This window comes from Falco punctatus (assembly GCF_963210335.1).
Source record: "Falco punctatus genome assembly, chromosome: 6".
In the NCBI taxonomy this organism is placed as follows: domain Eukaryota; kingdom Metazoa; phylum Chordata; class Aves; order Falconiformes; family Falconidae; genus Falco; species Falco punctatus.
The window spans coordinates 61724141-61742032 of NC_137585.1; the positions used below are offsets into that span (position 1 = coordinate 61724141).

At 40.6% G+C, this 17892-nt stretch overlaps 2 protein-coding genes across 9 annotated transcripts in view; both read left to right on the forward strand.

Moving 5' to 3' along the window:
• The first annotated feature begins 60 nt into the window (after positions 1 to 60).
• Positions 61 to 4037, forward strand: RPS16 (ribosomal protein S16). Its single transcript, XM_080392499.1, has 6 exons — positions 61 to 157; positions 246 to 298; positions 1060 to 1161; positions 1886 to 1982; positions 3650 to 3697; positions 3840 to 4037. The coding sequence occupies exons 2-6, from the start codon at positions 251 to 253 to the stop codon at positions 3983 to 3985; spliced, it is 441 nt and encodes a 146-aa protein (XP_080248625.1). The 5' UTR covers positions 61 to 157; positions 246 to 250; the 3' UTR covers positions 3986 to 4037.
• Positions 4038 to 4180: 143 nt separating this feature from the next.
• LOC308065871 (otogelin-like protein) overlaps positions 4181 to 17892 on the forward strand; it is a 104441-nt gene continuing 90729 nt past the window's right edge. For 6 of the 8 annotated variants that reach the window (XM_080392468.1, XM_080392474.1, XM_080392473.1 and 3 more), the window contains exons 1-6: positions 4181 to 10161; positions 11207 to 11246; positions 12339 to 12387; positions 14553 to 14613; positions 16319 to 16417; positions 17117 to 17271. In XM_080392468.1, the coding sequence (XP_080248594.1) occupies positions 10083 to 10161; positions 11207 to 11246; positions 12339 to 12387; positions 14553 to 14613; positions 16319 to 16417; positions 17117 to 17271 (483 nt within the window). In that variant the 5' untranslated portion in view covers positions 4181 to 10082. The remainder of the gene's footprint in view (positions 10162 to 11206; positions 11247 to 12338; positions 12388 to 14552; positions 14614 to 16318; positions 16418 to 17116; positions 17272 to 17892) is intronic. The other 2 variants (XM_080392470.1, XM_080392475.1) reach the window with 2 other exon arrangements.

The window sequence follows — 17892 nt, forward strand, 5'->3', positions numbered from 1 at the left end:
GCCCGCCCAGCTCCGAGTTGCCGCAAAGCGCGGCTGGGCGGGCAAACTCTCTGTCGTGCTGCCGGAAGACGGCGCTGCGCTTTGCGGCCCGGCTGCCCCTGAGAAGAGGCTGGGAAGCCCCATTCGGCCTTTTCCCGGTGCTGCGGCTGAGAGGAAGGTGGGTGTCCGGGGGCCTCACGGTCTCCGCCGCTCTGCTCGCGCCGTTTTCCCCGGCAGCGCTAACGCCTCCTCCCTCTCTCTTGCAGGAATCATGCCGGCCAAGGGTCCCCTGCAGAGCGTCCAGGTTTTCGGGCGGAAGGTGAGGCCAGGGCGCGGCGATCCGCGTCGTCTCCTGCTCGCTCTCGGGCTGGGCCGCGCCCCGTGGCCTTACGCGCTTGGGGTCTCTTGGCTCCAGCTCGGGAGCAGTGGCGCCGGCCCCTCGCCAGGGCCGTGTGGCGGGGCTGGTGCGCGGGAGGGCCGGTGGTAGCGAGGCGTGCTCGGCAGCCTACGTGTCCTACTCCGTGAGTGCCGGAGCACGCCTTCTTCCTGGGGTCGGGCGGAAGCAAGGGGAAGGATTTGCTCTTTCGGGGATCGGGCCCGGGCTCTCTGGGTTGGAGCTCTGCCCATTCTCTCAGGAGCGGCAGCCGCTCTCGTCCCCAGGCCTTACGGGCCTGGCTTGGCATTGCCGGTGTCCGAGAGTCATGTTACGAGGTAGTGGTGGGAACATAAATTTCGTACTGCTGGGAACCAATGGATCGAATAATTCTAGGTAACATGCCATTGTGAGAGGAAATGTGCCGCAAAAGTACCATCTTGAGGAATGGAGAGGGTATCTTTCCCTTATTTGTAACTAAATCCTATAACTTTATAGCATTTATAAACAAAATACAATTTTATTAAGTTTTAAGTGCCTTAACACTGAGTCAGTACCTGCGAAGGTAAGGACTGGCACTGTTTAATTTAGTGTGAGGTATTAATTTTGGGCATAAAACTGAGGTTTTTACATTGTTAAAAGGAAATCTGCTTCACAGTGCTAGTGCAAAAGTGAAATGCTGTACTAATACACATTTGGATTTTTAGAAAACAGCAACTGCTGTCGCCCACTGCAAGAGAGGAAATGGCCTCATTAAAGTGAATGGAAGACCTCTGGAAATGATTGAGCCCAGAACTCTGCAGTATAAAGTAAGTGTCCACCCAGCCTCCCCCCACTGCCTTGGATGTTAAAATATGTTTATACACATAATTGCTTGGGGGTGGAGAAGAGTTGTTTGCCTTATTGACACTACTGAATTTTTGGTTGTGTATTACTTGAAATGTAGATGTTGTTATGAAAATGCAGAAACCTGTCCTCCTGTGTTTGCCTTTTTGGGAAGGGTGGGATTTTTTCTTAACTAGATTCACGTATGTTAATGTAATTATGTGAAGTGTTTTCTGCACTTCGCTTTTTTTTTAAATTGAAATGGGTGACTCTGAGCCCTCCTTTTAAAAAGATTGCTTAGCACTTGAAATACCTGTTTGAGCTAAAACAGACTAGATAACTATGAAGTGTAATAAATAAGTGGAGAACACGACCTACAAAATAAACAATTTATTTTTCCCATGTAGTTATGGCATTCACTGAAACTGTTCCCATGCGCTTAATTCCTGTGTGCATATGCTTTGCTATTAAGATTTCTGAAACTTAAAAAAAAAAATACCAAGACTTAAGTAAATTTGTTTTATAACAGTCCTAGTAGATGTCAAAGAACTCTGCAAAAGGTGTACTTAATTTGGGTGTGTACTTGTAAAATCAAGGCTTCATTTTTTAGAACGGGAAATAAGTACACCTATGGTAAACCTACTACAAGCTCTAATCCTTGTTGTTTCTGATCACAAATTAATTTTCTTTCTGTGTTTTGTTTCCTAGCTGCTTGAACCTGTCCTCCTCCTGGGGAAGGAACGGTTTGCTGGTGTTGACATCAGAGTCCGTGTAAAGGGTGGTGGTCATGTAGCACAAATCTACGGTATGAATTTTGTTGAGATCTCTGGTGTAGGCTAGAACAGGTCCAGCGACTGGTGGGTTGACCCTGGCTGGATGCCACGTGCCCACCACGCCACTCTCACTCCCTTTCTCTGCAGGAGAGGGGTGGATAAAATAAGATGGAAATAAATTCATGGGTCAAGATACAGACAGTTTAATAAAGCAAAAGCAAAGCCTGCATGTGGAAGCAAAGGAAAACAAAAGATTTATTCTCTACTTCCTATCAGCAGGTGATGTCCAGCCACTTCTTGGAAGGGCTTCAGTATGTGTAAGCGGTTGCTCCAGGAGACAAATGTAATAACGAATCCTGATCCTTCCTCCTTTGTCTTAGCTTTTATCGCTGAGCAGATGTCGTATGGTATAAATATCTGTTTGGTCAGTCTGGGTCATCTGTCCTGGCTGTGTCTCCTCCCAAGATCTTGCCACCCCCAGCCTTTTGTGGAGGGAGGAATGTTGGAGAGACAGCCTTGATTGCTCAGCAGTAGCCAAGTAATAATGACATCTTTCTAGCTGCCAGTACAAAGCACAGCACTATGAGGGCTGCTATAGGCATCATTAACTCTGTCTCAGTCAGACTCAATACAGCCATGTATTTAAGAGGCTTGAGTTTAGAATACTAACTCGCACATCTCAATGTTCTGATTCTGTTTCCACTGCACAAATGTCTTTTCTAAAGGCTTTATTGCTTATATTTTATGTGCAAAGCTGTGACATCCAAAGTAAGTTGAATGAAGTTAATAGATGGAATTTTGAGGAAAAGTGAGGAAGTAATCTTTGCAACTTGCATTGTGACAGGGCAGTTCAATTGCAGCTAAACATGAACATTTTGGGAGGGGAGAAAGGAATTTATTATTATAAATTATATATTTAGTTTTAAATTCCCATGTTGTTCAGAAGCATCTTTCAGCTGACGTGCAAAGCAAGGCAATTTTTTCCCCTTGGAGAGAAGATTGAGAACATACTTGCATTAGCTGTTGATAGAGGTGCTCTTTATGAAGGATGGTGTGTTCTGCTGTTTTGGTATAGGTTAGTGAAGTGGAGCTGAAGCTGTGTAAGAGGAGAGACTTGTTTCAGTCTCAAAGTTGATTGTGTTCATTTTCAGAAAATTCAGATTTTTGTCAACGTCCTGATCTTGATATCCTGACATAACAGCGTGACAACACCTTTACAGTTCTTCCCATATTCCTTGTTTGAGTTCTGATTACTGTGCCTACAGGATTGTTTTACTGATACGTGCTAGAAGAACTGCTCATACCATCCTATTGTCCCTTTTGCCTTCTAAGTCTTGTCTTTGAACACAATGATTTTATCCTTGCTGAGAAGTATAGATGCTTCAGAGAACTGTGTTTCTAAGGATTTTGAAAGTTGCCTGCTTGTAGGTAGAATTTAGTACAGGGGAGAGAAGGTGATCAAGACTGCCCTTGTGCAATTCCTTGGCTAGCTGGCAGTTGTCAAATCAACAAGCGAAGTGTGGGTGGCCTCTTGGCACAGATTTCTTCACTTTCGCCAAAGTATAGATCACGTGGAGTATGTGGGAGGGGAGGTTGAGGGAAAGGACAATTTAGTAGAAAACAAGACAGCAAGTTTCTCAGAAACTGGCATTTTTAAATACGTTTATTTACTTACTGATCCATTTTATTTTTTTAACAGCTATCCGGCAAGCTATTTCCAAAGCATTGGTGGCTTACTATCAAAAATGTAAGTTGTTTTGATTGTTCTATTAGTCTTCAATGGAAATTTATGGCTTCTGTTAGTTGTGGTGCAAAAAATGTTAATATGGACTTACTCCACGTGAAACTTCTTAAACTGAAAGATTTTTACTTTTTTTTTTTTCAAACAGATGTTGATGAAGCTTCCAAGAAAGAGATCAAGGATATTCTAATCCAGTATGATAGGACTCTGCTGGTTGCAGATCCTCGCCGTTGCGAATCCAAGAAATTTGGAGGACCTGGTGCTCGTGCGCGCTACCAGAAGTCTTACCGTTAAAATTGTTCTACAGTCATGTGATAGTCAATAAACATAAAGAGAATTTGATACATTTCAGGTTTCTAAATTGATTTTTTCTCTGTGTTATAATTGATATACAAATTGATGGGTATTAAAGTAAAATCAGAGGTTGTTGGCAGTTCTCTTTTAACCCTTCATAGTAAGTAAGTCTAGATAGATCGGGTCTTGTGAATAAAGAAGAGCTTTCTCCTGTTGATGAATGTGTGGTTATTGGAACATAAAGAAGGCTTACATACTGTTTTTTGTGGGTACGTGCAACAGTGTAGCAGTTAATTAAAGCAGAATTAAGTCTTTGCCTTTCTGGTCTAAAATGGGGACCTTTTTCAGTACCTGGATGGTCATTCTTTCAAGTGTTAGGAGCTGACATGAGCAGCCTGTGTTCTTTCCATGTGAAAACAGCTGTCTCTGCCTGCTTACAGAATTGGTCTGTAATGCATGTGAGTGTAGTGCTAACTCCTAGCTGGTAACTTCTGTTTAGTGTGTTACATGGCTTCGGTGTGCTGACCTAGCGCAATACAGCACATGAAGCATTTTTCCACATACACTTCAGCACTGGCAGTTCATGTTCTTGCAAAGGACTTCTGTTTTTCTTGCATGTGTGTGCTCCTGAAATACCACACTGAGAGCAATGTTGTAAACACTACTATGGAAGGTTGTAAGTTACTCTGCATGAACTACATTAGTTTGTGCTTGCTTAATGGTGAAGAATTTACCCCCTTGAGAGTAATGTAGTGCTGAAGTGGGGCACTTGGTTTACAGTTAGTATTTAAAGTTTATGTTATCGAACCCAAGGTAATTATGGGGTGGGGGGAAGATTTATTGAACTCTTGCCATACCAGATAATGCAGAGACAGTTTGCTGGATTAGTGTGTCTAAACATAGGATTTTTTGTTTTGTTTTTTTTTATTTATTATTTTAAACCAAACCAAATATATTCCTTTTCAAAATAGGATTTTGTAAATGCAAAGCAAAAAGGTTTTTATGTTACAAATGAGATTGGGTCTAAAGATTCATTTTTCAACCACATGTTCATATAGTACAAATACAGAGGGGTGTAGACCTGGAGAAATGCATTAAGTTAAATGTGTATGTAAAAAAAATCCCTTTGGAAGCCACACGGTTGCTTATGTCATGAGCCAGATAAAGCAATTTGAAGGCCTTGGGGAGGTAGTTGAGAAAAACGTGGAATTGAAAATACAGTCTTCAAAGATCTAGCTAGGGGATGTGTGTATCAAACATTAAAAAGTTGAAGAAGCTCCAGTTGCTTATCCATTGGAACAATTTTTTTGTTCTGGAATTGATCTCCCAGGGACCAAAAATAAATAAATAAATAAGTAATAAAGTTCTGAGTAAGACATGGGAGGATGCGGCAACAAAAGGCTGTTGGAAAGACGGATTCTGTGCCTTGGAAGAGTTGCAAGTAAATTGTGGCCTTGGCTAGGAGCTGACCCAACAGGCATGGGCACAGGCCTGAACTGTTGTTTCCTATTAAACCAGTCTGGAGAGGAACTGGAAGGGATGTTGGAGACAAAGCAGCTGAGAGCCTAGCTGTTCCTGTGTTTTGTGTCTATTGTAACATTTGTGCCCCAATACTGGAATTGTTGTAGGAGCACCTTGACACTTGAGGCTTTTGTTGGGCTTTCTATTTACTAATGTATTTTCTCTCACTTGTTAAATTTCAGTGCACTCGGTCAACACAAAGTTAAGCCAGCTTCTTTTGTGAGTTGGGTCGGGGAATTGGAAAGAATAGTACAATTTTGCTCTTTTGCTCTAGTTTAGGAATATAGATGCTCATGGCTTTTTAAAAATGTGAATATTTGTTATGATGTATCTTGGCTTTTTTTGTAAAAAGGCATTTTAGGCATCTTCGCTGAAGTGTAGTTATTCAAGAGTTAAACACATAACTTGAACAAATTCTGAAAAGGAATTCTCCATCCACCTCCTATTTTGGCTGTCAGTGGCTGCTACAAAATACTGCATTATATGACCTGAATAAAAGCAGAACACTCTTATTCAAACCCCTCACACTCCCATTGAGGTGAGAGGACTGTTTTATATTCTGTCACCAATTTACATACCAGGATTTTTTGTCTGACTCTTAAGTGAACAAGATGCTCTGTTCCAGACATTTGCTGTCTCTTTGGCAAGATGCATGGTTTGCTTCCCTCAGTCCCCCCTTTCTGCACCCTCAGATCTGACCCATTTCTCATCCAGTGAGTTCCTCCGTTTCTACCTTGTAGCAGAGCGCTCACAAATTATTCTAGCTCTTGGGCTGCTGAAAACTGGGATGTTCTGCCTCCTAGCCTGACTTTCTAAGGAAAAGATGCTATCCAGGGTAAATTTTAAATTTGAATACTTGAATTCCTATGAGTTTTGTGAAAACTAGTGTCTTGATAGCTGTTAATTAGCTTCATTAGTTGTTTGGCTTGTGTGGTGGCTGAGAAGCAACAGCTTGCTCATTGCTTAGGAAATGTGTACTGGCCTGCCAATTGGCACGTACACACCCTATGCCATGGCTTGTCCAGAACTTATTCTTGCCTAGCTGTTAGAGCAGTCGGGTGCAGGAAAAAAGAGAGGACACAAAGTTACTGTGGTGTGGCGCACAGGGGGGCTGGGGGAGATGCAGTACCTGATGCCAGTAACCTCAGGGGTAGATTTCACAGTTCTGGGGAAACCTGATGTATCATTTTTGTCTGACCACAGAACAGCTTGTAACAATTGGGGATTTTTGTTGTGCTGTGCTTTTATGGAGAGGCTGAAAATAAAACTTGCGTTGCTACTAATACATCCAGAGATGATATCTGCATGTCATTTCTTCAACCAAAAGGCTCTTAGCATAATAAAAATGCTTTCTGAACTGAACTCTGGTCCTATAAAAATGCCCCATTAATCCTGTAGAGTGATGTCATTCCCACAGACTTGCTTTCTAAATGAGAAATGTTCGCGGCATCAGGCTGGTGTCTGCCTGGGTGGTTGAAGATTTTTATTCTAGACGGTTGCTTACTAATTACCCACTAGAGGGCTTAACTTCATTGGGGAAGCATAACTACCGTGAGGTTCGAAGGTGTAAGAAGAAAACCCGTTCATAAAACTGTTTCCTTTCCTGATTTCCTGATTCTGCAGGGATGCCAGTCAAACTCTTGTCATTGGACATCTGCTCTGGCACAGAGACAGAAAAATAGTGACAGTTTGATCTTCAGCCCCCTAGCAAAGTTCTTGAAAAGCTGTGGAGATGGTTCTTGGAAAAGAAGAAATACCCCTAATTGGGTCATATTGCCCAACTCTTTCATTAGTTTCACGGATACTAATCCTTAGAAAGATCAAAATGTGGCCTCACTTGAGTTCTTCATTGAAAATACCAGTTCAATGAAGGTTGGAGTGTGAGTAGCTCTAGAAAGTACCATGCTTCATTAATGGAGACAGTGGATCCAATTCCAAACTAGGGCAAGCTTGTTCTGGTGGCACTGAAGGTGGTTATTTTCTCACCCATTTATAATCCTGATAAACTGTGTAACCTGTATATAAAATTAAGTCCTCTCAAATGTTATGTTGGAATATTTGGGGCAAATTAATTTTAACTGTAATATACAAGTATATCAATATTGAAATGTTTCAATTTTATTTTAAAAGAAAAATCTATAACTTAAAAATGTAACACTAGCATTTTTTTGTGTGGACCAGTGTGTTCTGTGTTTGTTTTGTTACAAAAGTGATTATTTTCTAATGCATTTTTTCTGTTCAATTTTTCCAGAAGTTCCAATCCGTGCATATTGTACTACTTGTGTAGATAACGTGTGTTGTTGCCTCAAGATAATTTGATGCAATTTTCTTTTATGTCTTTCTTAATATAGTCCTCTGAGTTACAGTTCAGTGTACTTGGCTGAATAATTCTTTTTGCTTATTGGCTAACATCCTTAATGTGCTTGGGACTGTGCTATTTCCTACCCTACCCTGGGCAGAGCAGAGATATAGATATCCAGACCTAATGAAACCTATTGCTCCAAATCTTATGAAGTCCCTTTGCAGCTGATGAGGCTTGGCCTACTTTTTCAATATTAGAAGTTAAACAACTGTGAAATACTAACATGCACCAAATATTTCCTCAACTTTGAGATAAAAAAATTGTAAAACAACAACAACAAAAAAGGTTATTTTTGATAGTTTCTTTTAAACCAAACCAGTTCATTTATATTAATGGAAAGATTTATTTGTGAAGCTGCATATGAAGCATGGTGTGAAATACGGTCTTGAGGAAGGGAAGAACCCCACATCAGATTTCTCAGAAGAGTTTGAAACAGTTTCTAAACCAGACAGCTTGAAAATAAGATAACATGGAGACTGGTAATGGAATTTAGAAGCTCTAATGCTTGAGTTCATCTCGGTTTGAGAACAATCTAAGGCATCGGCTTCTAGAAGTAGGTTTATGAGAGGGTGGAATGTTGAGTAGCCTCTAACACTTCCTGTAAGACAGGTGCCCAGAAGATAGTTCACAGTCTGTGAGTACAACTACATCAGGGTGTTAATTTGGATCAGGAACTTACTTGTTTTCCTTCTGCTGAGCCATATGGAGCAGATGAAACTAAGCCAGGAGATGCAGTCCAGCTGCAGATAAGCAGCCAGTCCCTGGGACCAGCCCATAGCTAGTCAGAAGTAAAAATATAGCTAAAAACCTCTTGAAATGTGAATTATGTGAATGTCAGCTTCTTAGATCCAACAGTAATAAAAATAATTCTTAAGAAATACTCCAGGCACAGTATAGTATTACAACAAATATCAGTTTGCAATATGTATCCCTGGGCCATCAGTGATCCCAGACCTGCATGGTTGCTGGCTGCTGTGTGGACACAGGGTTTATTTAGTCTTTGTGGCTGAAGAGGTTGAGTGTTTTCCCTTGCCTTCGCTTCTAGTCCAGCTGGGGAGTGGGGAAGAGAAAGAGAAAGGGCTAGAAGAAATGATGGGAGAAATTTTTACTTGAGAGAGGCCATCAACTTCTAAATTTTATTTTGGTCCAAACCCACCTTCTGTAGCATGCAGAGAGGGTCTCACAAAGCACATCCTAGGAAGAGTGGAGGGTTAGGCAAAAGGTGGGCTTTGCAAAATAAAGTGAGTAGTAACAGTTTCAATTAGCATTATGTGCCTTTAAAACTGTGGGGTTTAGTAATTCTGTTAATATTAGGATAAAGCAGGTAAGATTCTTCTATTTTAAAATATGATAATTATTAATTTTGGTGAAATGACATTTTTATATTTTCATGAAAAGTAGAAACAAAACCCATTGGCCCTGTTGAATTTCTCCATTTTGCTAATATGATTTTTTTCATGTTTTATTGAAACTGAAATATTATTATCCTCTGGGAATATATATCACATCTTCTGTGATATAAGCAAACTATACACAAAAATATATCTAAAATATTCTCAGAAGTCCAGGTGTATTATTTAATGGAAGTTAGCATCTCTCCTTTTAGAACAGGTAAGGAATATTAATATGTTAATCTTTAAACCCATCTAGTTATAATGTACACAAAATATACATATATTCATATATAATTTATATACACAAAATTTATATGTATATATACATTATTGTAGGGTCTTGCAAAAATATTTCACTGTAATTAGCAGTAAAGGGCAGCACCCAGCGCAAGCCTGAAAGCACACAAAGGTGTGTGACAACTGAAGGAACTCTCAAACCATCAAGACATGGCAACATTTCTATGTCATTGTCTGCTATGTTATAAAGGGCTGATTCAATTCAACAGAGGAGTAATGCTCACAGGTCTAGTGAAAGTGTAACTAATACAGACTCTGCTGAGGAGTTACCATGCATTACTAATGAGAGACACGCAGCTAGAAAGTTGTATGCAACCTTGCAAAGCTCCTGAAGCTGTATGTAGCTACCAAGCTTGATGTCTCTTTTTCTTTTCCTTTTTTGCACTGCTTTATTTTAAATAATGCATCCAATTATCTAACTTTTAACAGATTTAAACACGCTGTAGAAATACATAGTTCTAAGATGCCATCGTAATCGAAACCATTAATTTGGATAAATTCCCTATTACTAAGTTATACTGAAATGAACATTGTGGGAAAGCTCAGTTTAATGACACCATGGAGTATATTCTTGCTTCATTCACTGCTGTCCTCTTTGCAAGGTAAGAACTTTATTTCATTTTTGTAGTAATACTAACTTCTAAAACGATTTTTCTAAATATTTTAATATTACACCTACTACTTCTTCTATCACTATAAAGCAACTATTTTGACTCTTGCTGGAATTCGTAAATAAAAAAGTTTTTTTAACACGTTATAAAAGTGTATGTCATCATTCTCTCCTACAGGTGTAGAAAGTAAAATATAGCTCTTTTTTTTTTTTTTAAGATACACTTTATGCCTGCATTTGTTACAAAACAATTTATTTAGGAATGAAATTGAAGTTTCTTGGCTTTCTCGTCATTATTGCCAGATCAGTAAGCATCTAATGATTTTCAGTGGGGTATGATTTTGTTTGAACAGGCTGCACCTGCAGTTTTTTTAAGCATTTTTAGAATGCTAGGGTAAATAATGGCTCATATCATTATAGAAATCATCCTATTTTCTATGTAATGCAAAAGGATCTTGCAGACAGTTTTCTTCCAGCAATTACAAAGATTTCTAAGGCAATATGAGAAAGAAGGGTTTGGAAGTTGTGTTTGTTTTTTGGTTTTTTGGTTTTTTGTTTGTTTTTTTTTTTTGTTTTGGGTGTTTGTTTGTTTTTTTTTCACTTTTTCTTAAAGCACAGACTCTAGAGCATTTTAAATTATTTACAATTGAGTCTTACAAGTAACATTCAGAAAATTATTATAGGTAAACACCCTACAAGTTCAATTCTGGAAAGCTCTGAGCATGTCTTGTGTTTTATCAGTTTTGTTATGAGCCTCTGAAATACTGTGGACTCTGCTCTTTTCCATGATAGCATGTACCAGAACTGAGACAATGGAAACTTTCAGGTGATGAGTACTTGAGAAAATCAGAAAGAAAAGCATGTAGCGCTACATCTCTTGGCAACTGAAAAAGGTTGTGTAAAGATGCTCTGGAAAACTTAGGGTCATTAAAGAACAAAATTCAACAATATCGTTTTGAACTTGACAAACTGTCGTTTGCCAAGTGCAGAGAGAGACTGTAGAAAAAACATTTTCTTGATGACTTTTTCATCTACAGGATCTTATTGCAAGCTTTCGCTTTTGAGAAGAACGTCAAGGTAAGTGTTTATTCCTTATTTGTAAAGTCCTGCAGACAGAACAAAAATGAATGTGTGACGCAGTGCAGGTTAGAAAGTAAAACACAGCTTTCAATTCAACATGTAAAATGCCACGTACATGTACTTTGGATATAAAACACACTTTCAGAATGTTTACAACTCCTTTCAAAGAATTTACATAAAGGGCATGGGTCCTCTGTTTGAAAAATGGAGGTCCTTATGAAAAATGATACTTCTGTGGTCTAAAGAAAGCTTACAGGAATAATGGAATGGAACCAGCATGAGATCATGATTTCATGACTGGAAAAATACATTAAATGAGTATCCTTCTACAGTTCTAATTGCATGGTAAAATCCTAGCTGCTATTTGAAGCACAGAAAAGTAAGTGCTATACAGCCTTAAAATAAACATTTTCAATACAAGTTTTGATGTAGAAGCTGAAATCCAAACAAAACCCAAACTAGGGAATGTTCCTGATCCCACTGAATTAAATGGGAACTATGCTATCAATTTCAATGGAAGCATCCAGTCAGACATAGCTTCAGATGTCTAATGACCGCTAACACATCTAGTGAACACACATGCAAGTCAAATAATATGCCATCTTGGACTGTTGATAAAACTAAGTATGTTTTATAAGTTGATGCCTTTGTTTCTAAACTTAATCACAAATTTAAGTCAGCTACAGCTGGAGAGTCATCTCTTGCTATTAAAAGTACCATCACAGTATATTCAAACAACACTGGGGGAACTCGCAGCCACTCACACGCAGAGTCAAGTAAATATGAAGCTGCTTCACAATTTTGTATCCTGTCCTGTAAGCCTATTTTGCCTATTCACGTCTGCCCTGCAAGCTCCAGGTACCTCCCTGTCCAAGCAGAGACTGAAGCGCTGCCCTATTCTGTAAAGTGAGACCACGGAAAAAAAACAAAGAAAAGAAAAAAATAATCATCTTTTTAAATGTTCACCCAAGAAAGACCTCTTTGATAAAGTGATGGTAATCAGAGAGAAACACTTCTCTCTGGGGAGCTGCTTGTTCAGGTTGCTCCAGGGACCTTTGATTATACAGGATCCTTTTTGTTTTCTTCCAGAAATGAGTTTAATGCAACTCGACAGAAAAGAGATCTTGTAACAGCTGAGGTAGGTTATACCTCCAAAAGCAGGAGGGAGGGGAAGCCCTCCCTGCTTTTCTGCTCTGGGCCCTTGCTGTCCTTACAAAGGAACCTTTGTGTGGAGCAGGGCCGGTAAAAGGAGGGCAGTGAGGAGGAGCAGCTGTTCCCTACCTGCTTGCCCCCCGCCTGAGCCTGTGGCCTCATGCCTTCACTCGCTCCCAGCAAAATGCCTCGTGGGTGACCCACCCTGACGAGCTAACTGGTGCACGCCATGGCAAATAAAACCCCAATGCCTCTGTCTGTTGCGAGGGCGAACAGAATGGCCCAGAAAGCCGTTAGTGTGTGGTAAGAGGCACAATGGCGGCACCAGCAGCAAGGCTTTGTCCCGCACGTAGTGTGGTGGCTGCCCCGGCCCAGCCCTGGTTCCCACCACCCTGGCCCACCGCTGCCTCAGTGCTGCATCCCGGCAATGCTGTGCTGAAATTTAATAGTAAATGGGGGAATTTTGTTCCCCCGCTGGCACACATCTTAGGCTACAGAGCCCAAGCGGGGCTTTGATAGGGGCAGTTTCCCCCCACGGTCTTGCTGGGAGCCTGCAGCTGACTGAGGGTGACTGTCTCCAAGTGCCTTTGAGATCTACTTGCCTCCTGACCGAATCAGAGGTAGCTGGAGTGAAATGCTGCACTGAGGTGAACTAAGCCTCTGAGGGAAACAGGCCCTCTGGACTGACGGTGTTCCAGGAGGGCCTTCAGCATGGAAGTGCTGTCACAGGAAGGGCGCTCCACCTCCTCAAAATCACATAAAGGCCAAAAGCCACTTTCACAAGGAGGACGGCTCAGAGGAACTATCAAGGGAAATGGGTCTTGTTGCACAGGGAGGGAAAGGATCCTCTCTGGCTGTGACAGGCCATGGGGACAAGGAATAGCTTTGGTGTGGGGGTCTTCCAGGTGGTGATTTGATGAAGTCCATTTCAGGTTTATTTTAGACAGGTTGTGCTACTTGGATGCATCCCACAAAGTATTTCCAGCTGGAAAAGGGAGGTTTTTGTGTCACTGTACAAGGCATTAGTGAGACTTAACCTAACCTGTTCCTTGTGCAGTGCCATTCACTTTGAGATCCGTTAGTTTGAACTCCAGACATGGAGAGTGACTGGCAGTAAGGAGGAAGAAAGAAATTAGCTTACAAGCTAAGACTTAAACAATTTGTTTTGCTTCAGCTTTGCAGCTGAAGGCTGGTGTATACGTCAGTGGGAAGCACAGAAGGGTAACTGTTTTCTCGTAGAAGATCAGGGAGGCGATAAATAAAAACCACGGGGAAGAAGAGCAATTTAAGCAAAATGGCTAAGCTGTATAAAATCAAAGGATTTATACTGGCCATGAATAATTGTAAGAAGGAACTCTTCAGCTACCCAGCACTTCACCCTGGTAAACTTTCCAATCAGACTAGTGGGAGCAAAAACCCCAGAGTGCTTTCAGCCTGGAATGGGATCAGTTCTTGGAAGGGACAATGTGATGTGACAAGCTGCAGTAGCAGAGTGCTGGGTCAGACCCATGGCTTCCTTATAGTTTGATGCTCCCCAGTTCTTAAAAGAGGCAGGCAGCATATCAGGCAGATCCATCTCCTCTTTTGGGATGAACTGAAATGCAGTTCTGAAGGGTTTCAAGGAGGACATGAAATCCATTGCAGCTGGAGTGGCCACAGTGGGACGATCAGGATACAGCACAGAGCATGAGTTAGGGAAGAAGATGAAATGGAGGGATATCACATCTTTGAGCTCTCCAACTATTGGTACTCGAAGTGAAAAGGGTGGGAGTGCTCTCTGTCCGCTCACACTTCCTTCCAAATGTAAATGCAAAAATTCCCAGCTGGAGCCTTCTTGGTTAATTGGCACTGGAGGGCATGGAGAGGAGGCCAGCAGTGATCCCACAGTGCAGCTGTATTCTTCCCCATCCCCCCAAGAGCTGTGCTTCTCCTCCCCATGGTGCTCATTGCTACAGTCACTGTCTTCCCCACTGTCCCAGGCTGCTGATCCATCCTGCAGAACCTGCAGCTGTTCCATGTGCTGGCCAAGCCGCAAATTACTGTACTGTATTAAAAGTCCCAACCCAATGTTGGGCTGCAAGGCCTCAGGCTTATATTGGCTCATTTGTAAAGCACAAACACCTTGATTTTGCTTTTATGTTTCTCTGACAGATTCAAGCTGCCTCTCCTCGGTTGCATCTTCATGGGACCTTGACACGGAGTCCACCAGGAGGTCAGTGCTCCTCACCTGCAGGAGGAGAGATGGTCCATGAAAATACTGCCTTTGTACTAACTATCCTGTGTTACCATAGGTTGTGGAAGTCCTCCTCGTTATGTCCCCTACAAAGCCCTGCCTTATCTTATTTTCTCATTTTATCTATGTTAAACCAGGGAAAATTGCTGTTAAAATTTTACTTTCAAAATAATGCCTTACAACTGAACCTGAACAGCTAACTAAGCCAATTCTTTGATTTTTTAAAAAAAGTTCAATTCCATTGTAGTTTTTATTTTCTGTCGCTTTTTCTGGCCTTGGCAGAGGATGTAAGTATGTCTGAGGGGCATGTAACTGGTTATGCAAAGGGACAGAGGTGCTCAGGCAATGAGCATGCAGCTGCTCCTGAAGGGTTTTAAGCATTGTACAAACACATAAAGCAGGTCCAAGTCAGAAGCTGTTTTGCAGAAAAGTTCCTTGTATGTAACCAAACTTTGATACCCTTCTTGGAAAATACATATACCTGGATAGGTGCTTTCTGTTGTGTTTTTCCATGTAAATGATTGTATGTAATTTTAAAGTTCACAGTTCTAACAACAACAAATAAGTTTTCTGCATTAGTGCTGTTCTATAAATAGTATTTTCTGCTTTGTCAGTAATTTCAGAGTATCTGTGTATATTTGGAAAGCAATTCTTAAATGGAAAAAAATCACAACTAAGCATGGAAAGACGTTTTCATGGTGAAGGCTGACATTCTTACTCATTGGTAACTTCTGTGTGTACTTTACTCTAAAGGTCCCATTTTAATCCCATTTAATGTCACTAGCAGCTTTATCATGGCTTCATTGGGAGTGGAAGGGCCTGTTTATTTCATTTACTTCCTGCTTTTTGCGATGTTTTCTTTTTGCGATGTTTTTTAAATCTCTGTCAGTAAGATTGCAAGCATTTGTATCTAGGGTTTTAATCCTCCCCCAGGAAGGAAAGTAACTATCTGCAAAACCTGATGAAATTTTGGTTTGGAACTATCTTTCTTCTCTTTTGGGGTAGTATGGTTTAGACTCCCCCAGCGAATGATTACTAGATGACAGTGAGGTCTTAGCTTCCAAACAGACTATAAAACCCTTTAATGAAACTGCTTTTGGAAACAATTACTAATTATAACATAAAACAAGCCATTCCCATGGAATCTTGCCTCTGACTCCAGTCACCTCTTAAGCAGAAATAACCTTTTAACTGACTTTTTTTAGCATGAGGGGAAGGTTATTTATACTTGGTTTTGACTCTGTAAATTATATATTCTGGATTGTTCATAAGCTGAGCGTACCCTTTGCTGTAATGCTTAGAAGGGAGGAGGTGAACATATGTATAAATTGTGCTGAGTTTAGTCAATTAGAATAATTGTGTCCTGTATATTTTGAGATCAGCGGGACTGGGATTTGGTTTCTTTACATGGGAACTTGACCTTTTGTTTGCTGGGAGGAGGCTGACCTTTTGCTCCTTTGTTAGTTTACAAGTCTCAAACCAAACGAGAGAGAACCTTGCTTGTCTTTTAACCAAAGAACACAAAGGATAAAATCAAGTAAATATTAAAAACTGGAGATTCTTGTTGGTTAATTTTCTTAGCTAATATAGCTGCTTATGATTTAACGATAAACACATCTAATGTGGATCTCAGCCTGTTTGCAAAATACTGTGTCTACCAAAAGGCTGTTATGCTTGCTTGCAGGTTCATGTCCTCAGGATTGCCTTAATGGAGCAGCCTGCACAGAGGCAGGTGACTGTGACTGTCAGTTATTTCAGGCTCAAGGAAGCAGGTGTCAAATAGGTAAGCTTTGGGCCAGAAGAGGCAAGTTTCAGCTTCAAGTGAGATTTAAGGTACAGGTTTTTAAGCCAATATTGTTAACAACATATTTGTGATTCCTCTTTAGTAGGAATGTCATTCCACTAGTATCCAAGAGGATTAAAATAATATGCATTAGGGATATGTACAGGGTGACATCAGGAATGTCTACATTTTAGCACTTAGGATGTAATGATACATAGATACCATAACAGATAGATCACTGTCTAGTACATAAGTAGCTAGCCAGCTTTTTATTAGTTAGCTGAACAACTGAGAAGTTACTGCATTTTTCTAACATTGACTTATTGCAAATAAAATATCAACTATTTCAATGCACTGGTTTCTGGAATCTGCTGTCTGTAGGAATCAACAAGAATTATCTTCCAGGATCTGCTGTAGATCTGAATCCCTTGCCTCTTCTTATAATTAAAATGTCTCCACTGAAGCAAACTAAAAACTTACAATGATTGCATGTCACTAAGACTGCAGCCTAAAGATTGAAGAAAAAGTACTGACTTTATTTAAAGTTGAAGAAATAACGTTACCTTTTGTCCTTGCTGTGTATTTCCTTTGTAAACTCTTACTTCCCTTCTGAGCTCTTACTATGTAGATGCCTGTGACACCTGTCAGTTTTTGATTACCATGCTTGTTGTAAACTGAAACTCAGTGTGTTCTCTCCAGTACCTAACACTGGTAAGGACCGAGATGGGATTTGCAAGTCATGGGGACAGTATCATTTTGAAACGTTTGATGGCATCTACTACTACTTCCCTGGAAATTGCTCCTATATCTTTGCAAAAGACTGCAGTACTCCAGAACCCCAGTACACTGTTTGGGTAAGTAAGTGAGCATACGCCAGAAATAACACCCTGAGTATTCCTGTATTACAGGACTTATTTTTCGTCATAAGTAAAATAAGTAGAGAGAAAATAAATGGATCAAACTGTTGCATTGCTTAATTAAATATAAAACTATGCTGCTGGAAAATGTCTAAGCCTATGTGCAGTAACTCAAAACACTGATGAAATGATAATCAACAGTCAGTATGTTAAAAACAGTATTTCTTACTCCTAAAAACTGATCTCTGATCTCTTCTTTCTGGGAGCAAAAGTAGGTCTTAAAGCAGACCTTGGAAACTTCAATAAACTTTAGCTGTCAGATTGTAAAAAAATAGAGTTGCTAAGTAATGTGCAAACAACTATCACCTGCCTGATAGCTGGGCATCCAAGCGTACTGGGCCCCAGTTCACAGCTATGGGTGCACCATGGGGAGCTGCCTCCTTGGCCCACTGAAAACTCTGTGCCCTCTGGGGATTCGCATTCTAATTGTGGATTACTTCTATGTCATGCAGAGACGATTATCAGCTCAAAAGCCTTCATCTTGACCTATGTATGGAAAGCACTCTTTTTAGTAATTTCCTCAAATTGCTGAGTATCCATGGTTAATGACTTTGGGTC